Below are 9,007 nucleotides of genomic sequence, written 5' to 3'. Positions count from 1 at the left end.
CCAAGATCTGTTGAAATACTTGTAAAATACTATTTAAAATATTTTCAATGATCTATCAGCAACACCTCCATTAGCACCTTCTTCATCTTTCCCTAGAGCAAAGAACTGGGGACACTCACTTTGTGTGTGTCATGCATGTATCAGTCATTAGCTTCTCAAGCCCCAACCAGTTTTCGAAACTGTTGCTTATTTGGCTCCACGTGAGGCTTCCGCAAGAGTCCAGGGAGGCTTTTTTCTGTAAACAACACACACACCATAAGGCCAAACCTTGTCCACAGGTACCTTCTGAGAGTATAACTGTGGACAAAGCAAAGGGTCTCCTGAAACTACCCACACATAGGTACCCTAGAACTGCCTTCAGGGATCCTATAATAGATAGGAGTGCTCAGTCATGTCCGATTCTTGGCAGCCCTATCGACTGTAGCCCACCAGGCTCCTCTCTCCTCGGGATTTTCTCTGCAAGAATACTGGTGTGCGCCGCCATTTCCTTCTCCAGGGCATCTTCCCAACCCAGGGATCAAACCTGCGTCTCCAGCATTGCAGGTGGGTTCTTTACGGCTGAGCCACCAGGGAAGATCCCTATAATAGATAAGGAGGCACTATTCCAGTGCTATGTCGGGATGGAAGGAGTACCAGGCAGGTGTGCGTGGAGGGCATCAGGCAGGAGAGTGAAGGGGCTGAACTGTGTGATCTTATCTGCCTTTCCCAGCAGACAAGGAGGCCAATGGGCCCAGCTACCTACATACGGAAAACCTGTAGTACCTCGAGGCCTTGAACATGCGCAATGCGCGACGCCCAACATCATTGCGTCACTTGGCATCGCAAGCCTTGGAGCTCGGCAGGCACGCGCTGGCTCAGGCGCGGGGGCGGAAGCGCGGGCCGAAAGGACGGTTGGTGATTGGATGAGGCCTGCGTGGGGCGTCCGCCCGGTCCTGTGGTGACTCCACGAGGAGGCTTTTGAAAGACGCCCTTCTGGCCGCGTGGCTCTCGGGCCAAGCCGTCTGAAGTGAGAGGTTGAGGCCGGGAGAAAGAAGCAACGGCGTCGTCGGCGGCCGGCCGGCGAGCCCCCGGCCTGCGACCTGGCCTGCGGCTCGGTCAGAGTAGCCCGCCAGCGGAGTCCGGCCAGCCGGGCAAGAAGGACAATACTGGTGGGTGGGAGTTAGGCTGGGGCTCAGGAGGCCGCCAACCGGGTGGCCACTGGAGGGGTCTCAAATTTTTGTTTTCTTTTCTTTTTTTTTTCCCCTGACCCCTGAGAAAGGCTTTTCACCAAAAACCACGTCGTCCCTCCTTTCCTCCTTGTAGAAGTGCTTTGGGGAGGGGTTTGGGAGACAGTTCTGTCACCATAAAACTGGTCACAAAGCAGTCATGACATCATGGGAGCGCTTGTCATGGGAGTGTGTGTGTGTGTATACAGGCCATGTATGGGAATGTATTGGAATGTGGTTGTTTTTATTTCAGAGTAAGTATTTTTAGTTTACATAGTACTTTTTAAATTTTCTGCTAATTTTCTTAACAATTTGTAGGTGAGAAAATGTCTGGAAACAATGACTGGTTTCAGAGTTCTCGGGTTCCTAGCTTTGCCCAGATGCTGAAAAAGAACTTGCCAGTTCAGCCATCAGCCCAGACGGTAACTACACCCACAGGATATTCCTCGGAAAGTTACAGCCTGTCAAACATGGCATCCAAGGTTACTCAAGTGACGGGTACAAACTCTTTTACATTTGTAATAATGCCTAAGTTCTATAAGATTCTGGGATGTCCAGTCAGTTTTGATGAGCTTCTGGTTTCACTGTTTCCAGAATATATATCCATTTACCTGTGGCCATGTCCCAACTGAAACTTGGATTTTACTCCCAGCCCAGTAGAAATGCTTCGCCTGGCTGTTCACTTAATTGTTCTTTACCACTTGAGCACAAGACCACTTCCAATGTGTCTTGCCTTTTTGAAGTGAGTCTGTGTTTATGCCTTTCAGGAAAGAACTGGATTTATAAGGGGTTATATTCCACATATCACTGTAGTGTTAAGTGTAAAGCCAGGACACACACAGTAAAAATTCAGTTGAATTCAACTTAAAAGGTAAAAATAGTGAATCGAAAGCAGACTCTAGGTTCTGGTACCAAATCTAACTACATTCTAGGCCTCAGTGACCTCATGTGTAAAAATGACTTAGCCTTTGAAGACCTTGACATCACTGAAATCCTATGATTCTTTGATATCACTTTATACTTTGACAATAACAGCACTTTGCACAATAGCCTTAGTACTTCAGAAGGTATATACATAACAGGTTAAACTTCTTTAGTAGTAGAAACATTTTTGATGAAAAACACATGTGACTGTGTGTGTAGAATTGTCTTCCATTTTAGGGAAGGGTTTAGTGCTTTTGCTTGTCTTATTACTCTATTTAATTTAACCAAATTGACAAGCATAAACATTTATTTTTAGGTAATTTTCCAGAACCATTGCTTTCCAAAGGTCTTTCATCTATTTCAAATCCTGTCCTTCCACCGAAAAAAATACCTAAAGAATTTATAATGAAATACAAACGTGGAGAGATAAATCCTGTATCAGCCTTGCACCAGTTTGCACAAATGCAGCGGGTTCAGCTTGACCTGAAGGAAACAGTGACAACAGGCAAGTAAAAAGTTGTATCTGGTTGTTACAATATAGAAAATATTTTCCTATTAAAAGGAGAGTATATATGTGGCACTAAATTAATTTTCTTTATTCACCTAAGGTCGGAGTTGGATAATTACTAGTATGTTTTGACAAGGATACTTTATAAATGTTTATATTCATATTTTAGCATTTTGAAACTCTAAATTTACTCATACAAAAATTTTACAATCACTGAATTTTAATTTTTTGTGTATGGCTAAACGGAAATCTCATCAGCCGTGTAGATTATTTTCAAGTGTAACTAGGTACTCCTTATAGCATAAACATGCTTTTGTAGGGATGTTAAATATTTGGACTGATTATTTTTATGAGTATTCTGTGATGATGATGCCTGACAAGAATTACAGTCAAATTTGGCTTCTGAAATATAAAAGTTAGAAGGGAAAATAGCACTTAGGTGACTCATTCTCTCTGTGAAGACTTGCCCGTGACTTAATTTCTCTATTCTCTCTTAAACTGCCCCCTGCTCTTAAGAGGCATTGATAGGCTAAAAGCATGTGAAGCAAAGGAGCACAATCTTTAAAAATCTTCATATGTGTGCATATGTGTGTGTACACACACACACATTATCAAGTAGTTTCCTTTCTTTAATTTTCTGTTACTGATACTGTTAACAATAGGGATCTTAGAGCTACTATATGTAGTAGATTGTCATAGTGAAGCCAAATTTCTAGTCATTAATTTGGGTGAAACAGCAGTACATTAACAGCTGACAAAAAAAAGGTAGAGTTTTCCTAGTCCTGTCACTGTAGGTTGGATAACTGGATGTGTTCAATACTATAGACTGAATTTTTCTGTAATTAGTTAGCTTTCTGCCATTCTGTTGGTCAACTCTTAATTGAACTAAGCAAAACTCAAAAACACAAGTGATTGTTCATAGTGTTCATTTCATGTGCATAGTAGTGTCGAATTACCTAATTCTGTAGATTTGATAGAAAAAACACAGTATCAGTATTTTTAAACCCGCTAGGTAGTGTGGATTTAGATGACGGTAAAGTTTAAGAACCTGGGGCAGAAACAAGATGAAGCTTAAAGTCTCATCTCTCTGATACAGGATACTTATTAACAAATTTGATGCATAGTATCTCAAACATAAGAATCATCTGGGCCACTTGTTAAAAATATGAGTCCCAGGTTTACTCAATTTGGATTGGAACTCAGGTGATCATGAAGGAAGAAATTTGGGAAACTGAGATCATAGATGTTGGGAGGAAAGCAGTTTACCCTGATCCAGTCTGGAGTTGCTTATAAAATCTTGTTGTACATTTTAAAAACCTAGCAGTTATTGGAGTATGTGAGAAAATAATAATAAAGAGGCTTATGTGGAGTGACAGTGTACCTGGCCATTTGTAACCAAAGTAAAGACTTAAGTTTCTTAAAGGCCTCCTATACTTCCCTGGTGGCTCAGACTGTAAAGAATCTGCCTGCAAGGCAGGAGACCCGGTTTGATCCCTGGGTTGGGAAGATTGCCTGGAGAAGGGCATGGCAACCCACTCCAGTATCCTTGTCTACAGAATTTCATGGACAGAGGAGCCTTGCTTGGTGCAGACCATGGGGTCACAAAGAGTCAGATATGACTGAGCAACTAACACTATTAGGAAGGCTATAGTCTGAATACCAAAAAGTAAAATTAGAGGATTCCATTTTATTTTTCATCAGGAGAATATGAAAACTAGGTAAATGTAATTGTGTAAAGATACTTTTTCTGGGAATTTTGGATGATTGAACAGTTTCGTTCTTTAGAATATCTTTTTTATTATTGTTTGTTTTGGTTTCCCATGTAAATCCCCACTATGCACCCTAAAGCTGTGATGGATTTAGATTGTTTCTGTGACTCTGATAGAAACATAGGATTTCTTCAAAGGAATTCCTTCTATTCTGGAGCTTTTAAGAGTATCAGGGCACTCAGAGGACAGGAAAAATTCAACTTCATCGGTACTGAGGTTTGAAAGGAGACGTGTTGCCAGATGCTCCACATTTTCCCTTTCATTGATCATTATATAGACATTTGAATGCCTACCACTGCCAGGCATTATACAAGACATTGTCACTCTGTGTGTGACATGTACTCTAAAGTTGGCCCTATTGTTGATGCTGAATCTGAAGCCACACCAGCTGCTTGAAGTTTTCCTCAGAACAAGTTGAGGGGTCCACTCAGCTATACTTAAAACCTGTATTGGCCCTACAGAAAAACTGTCAAGCTGAGATTGTTTTATGAAGTTGTACTGGAATGTTTTCCTATGTAACAGACATCTTTTGTAAGATCATTCTGTGAAGTATTACAACTTATTCTGAGTTACTTTTCAAGGTAATGTTATGGGACCATATTTTGCTTTCTGTGCTGTGGTGGATGGTATTCAATACAAGACTGGACTGGGACAAAACAAAAAGGAGTCTAGATCCAATGCAGCAAAATTAGCTCTTGATGAGCTTCTACAGCTGAATGAACCTGAACCAAGAATTTCAGAAACATCAGGTAAATATTTTTTAGTATAAAGTAGTGTTGTAAAATGCTTCATTTTCCAGAAAGAGTCATCTGAAAGATTTACAATAATGAAGTTACTTGCCAACTGCACGATAGAGGTAGCAGAATTTGAATTATTTCCTTCTTTTGCTGATTGCTGAGTTATTTGATAGTAGTTAAAATACTCTTATATATTTTAGCACCAAAGATATAAACATGTTGCTGAACTGTCTAGTAACTTTGTTATGGGTTTGAGTATTGAAACTTAGTTTTTTCTTTAATTTATTGGATTCTTGTTATGCTCCTAAACTATACATTTAACATGGACAGGTTTTTATGCAATTTTTGTGACATTTGCTTGTGTTAAATTTGATAATGGTAGGATTGCTTGAGAGAATAAGGGCCTAAGGCAGTGGCACCCCACTCCAGTATTCTTGCCTGGAAAATCCCATGGGACGGGGAAGCCTGGTAGGCTCCAGTCCATTGGGTCACTAAGAGTCGGACGGGACTGAGCGACTTCACTTTCACTTCTCACTTTCATGCATTGGAGAAGGAAATGGCAACCCACTCCAGTGTTCTTGCCTGGAGAATCCCAGGGACGGGGGAGCCTGGTGGGCTGCCGTCTATGGGGTTGCACAGAGTCAGTCTGAAGCGACTTAGCAGCAGCAGCAGCAAGGTAACACAGCAAGTAGATTGAGAGTGTAAACTCCAGAAATAGATTGCTCTGTCTTGAGTATTGTCCCTGGACAGATAAGTTGTTTGCCTTCTAAGCCTTAGTTTCATCATTTCAAAAATGGAGACAAAGATAGATACCTCCTATATCTGTCATTTTAGAATTCAATAAATAACGCATGCAAAGCCTTTAACCAGTGCTTGGTGAAGAGTAACATAATCAATTAACAGAGGTTATTAATCAATTTGAGGAATATATGTGTTAGCATAGTAAACAGTAACAGTTTTTTTCAGTATTCATTTTGATTTTTTTAAATTTATTCATTTTGGTTTTGAGTTCATTTAGATTACATTTTGTTTTCCCTATAAATGAGGCAACTTCAATAAAGAAAAACACTTAAATTTGATTTAAACAGTGACAGTTGACTATTTTTAAATTCAAATTATCACTTTGTTTTATGACTGGACTTTTTTTTTGTTTATAACTTGTTAATTGTAGTATATCTTTTGTAATACTTCCCTTAAGGTCATTTTGTTCTTAAAGTACAATCTGTATTTCATATATTTTAATTTTTATGTTTAAGTAAAACCAGTATTTAATAATTAAAAGTGATCTATTTTGCCACGTCTCAAATTTGATGTGTATATTTCATTATTTTAAAAATAGTTTGTCATAGTTTGGATTAAATAACTACTCAGGAAGTATTTTGTTAATTTTCATATTTCTGCTGCCTGTATTTCAGATTTATTAATTTTTTAGGACTAGATGCGATTTTGCTGTCTTACATATATTGGCAGTTTATTAATGGAAAAATCTCTCTATATAATTTTTTATAAGCTATCAACACACTTAGGTATGTGCCCAGAAATATTTTCCCTGTTTCTTTCCAACCATTGCATACATTCAAATCACTAAATCTGTGGTTTGAAGATCTGCTATGTTTCAGACAGTTTTCCCAGGAGCCACCTGCCAATACACAAGATGCAGGAAATGTGGATTTGATCCCTGGATCAGGAGGATTCCCTGAAGGAGGAAATGGCGACCCACTCCAGTATTCTTGCCTGGAAAATTCCATGGGCAAAGGAGCCTGGTGGGCTACAGCCCATATGGGGGTGCAAAGAGGACATGACTGAGCATGCACACATGCGTGCGTGTTCCAGGGGCTGTGATAAACACTGGGAATCTAGACTCAAATAAGACCCATCTTATACCCTCAAAGAATTAAAATACTTTGTTGAAATCAAGTTAAAACATATCTACAGAATTTCCCAATTTCTAATTTAATTACTAGAAAAGGATATTTACAATTGAATCATGAAAAATGCATTTCCCTAAAAGTTTTCAAAACGTTTATCTAGGGCTAGCAAATCTTTTGCCCTTTGGCTATAATTTTTAGTTTCTAAACATTTATATTTTCCTTTTTTGTGAACATTAAAGTAGCATTTTCCCATCTCCGTGATAGCATTTTAATATTGAACATTGTTTTCTCAAAGAATGACAGAAATGCATTAATTATGACTAAACTTTCAGTTCAGTTCAGTCACTCAGTCATGTCCCAGTCTTTACGACCCCATGAACCACAGCACACTAGGCCTCCCTGTCCATCACCAGCTCCCGGAGTCTACCCAAACCCATGTCCATTGAGTTTTGAAAAAGTCCAGTTTGTCAATTTTTTTTGTTTGTTTCCTGTGCCTTTGACATCATGTCCAAGAAATCATTGCCAGATCCGGTGTCATGAAGCTTTTCCCATGTTTTCTTACAAGAATTTTATAGTTTTAGCTCTGATGTTTGAGTCTTTGATCCATATTGTGTTAATTTTTGTATAATAGTGTTATTTAAGGGATCTGACTTCATTTATTTGCATGTGAATATCTAGTTTTTCCAGCATCATTTTTAGAAAAGACTGTTCTTTCCCCTCATTAGACTTATTAGAAAAGACCCTGATGCTGGGAAAGATTGAAGGCAGGAGGAGGAGGGGATGACAGAGGATGAGATGGTTGGATGGCATCACCAACTTGATGGACCTGAGTTTGAGCAAGCTCTGAGAGTTGGTGATGAACAGGGAAGCCTGGCAGCTGCAGTCCATGGGGTCACAGAGTCAGAAACAACCGAGCAACTGAACTGAGCTGTCATTTCCCCTATTGAATGGTAGTGGTGCTCTTGTTGAGGATTATTTGAAGCCCTTTTATTTTTTTATTTTTTATTTATTTTTTTTTTTATTTTTAAACTTTACATAATTGTATTAGTTTTGCCAAATATCAAAATGAATCCATCACAGGTATACATGTGCTCCCCATCCTGAACCCTCCTCCCTCCTCCCTCCAAGGCCTTTTAAAAAATTTATTTTTGCACTCTCTATTCTATTTCATTGGTCTATATGACATCACCACAGTTTTGATTACTGTCACTTTAGTATTAAGTTTTGAAATCATGAAGTGTGAGTCCTTCAACTTTCTTCTTCTTTTTCAAGATTATTTTCCCTGTTTGTTTATGGTGTTTCAAAATGTAGACCAACTTGTACAGTCACATTTTCTTATTTATTGAAAGCATTTGTGCTTGATAAACAAGATTAATATCTTTAGTTTTCATTTCACCCACTGAACAGATGGGAAAAAAATCCATCTTCCTCTGAGTTTTTAGAGTTCTGCTTATCTAAAGTTCAGAGTGTATATATCTAACTATAGTCAACATTTACTTAACTAATGTGAACCCCAAGATGACATTGTCAATCCTTCTTTGTTAATTTCTGTGCTTTCAACCAGTTTTTCATTTTACTCAGTGAGGTACAGAGTAGCAGTTCTGTTTACTGCCTTTGTCTTTATGAATGATTCTTGAGAGATGCTAACTACTTTAGTTGAACCTTTGCTCCTGGACTTTTTTCATTTAAACTTTACTGATCTTTTTTGTCCCTTTGATTTAGTGTCCTGCTTTTTTCTTGTTTTTCCTGGATTCCCTAATTTGGAACCAAATAGAAAGCTATTGCAAAGAATTGGGTAAAAAACTAGAAAACTTTTTTTCATGTCAATTATTTTTATTGTGCTACTGGCACAAAGAATGAAATTGTTTCTGAATTATGTTTAGGTCTTTAAATTACTCATTTAACAAGTTCATTTAAATAAATAACTTAGAAAACTTTGAAGTATTCCCCTACAAAATACTCTGGTAAAATGATAATTTTTACTTACTAAATT

The 9,007-nt window shown here is 38.5% G+C and overlaps 1 protein-coding gene across 3 annotated transcripts in view; it reads left to right on the top strand.

Moving 5' to 3' along the window:
- The first annotated feature begins 908 nt into the window (after positions 1-908).
- ADAD1 (adenosine deaminase domain containing 1) overlaps positions 909-9,007 on the top strand; it is an 85,694-nt gene continuing 77,595 nt past the window's right edge. For 2 of the 3 annotated variants that reach the window (XM_024977595.2, XM_002694395.6), the window contains exons 1-4: positions 909-1,148; positions 1,524-1,703; positions 2,446-2,634; positions 4,988-5,155. In XM_024977595.2, coding sequence (XP_024833363.1) covers positions 1,532-1,703; positions 2,446-2,634; positions 4,988-5,155 — 529 coding nt within the window. In that variant the 5' untranslated portion in view covers positions 909-1,148; positions 1,524-1,531. Of the gene's footprint in view, positions 1,149-1,523; positions 1,704-2,445; positions 2,635-4,987; positions 5,156-9,007 lie in introns of those variants that run through there. The other variant, XM_059876282.1, reaches the window with a different exon arrangement.

This window comes from Bos taurus, chromosome 17, assembly GCF_002263795.3.
Source record: "Bos taurus isolate L1 Dominette 01449 registration number 42190680 breed Hereford chromosome 17, ARS-UCD2.0, whole genome shotgun sequence".
Taxonomy (NCBI): Eukaryota; Metazoa; Chordata; class Mammalia; order Artiodactyla; family Bovidae; genus Bos; species Bos taurus.
The sequence above is the reverse complement of the archived record's forward strand: the minus strand, read 5'-3'. Positions and strand labels throughout refer to the sequence as shown.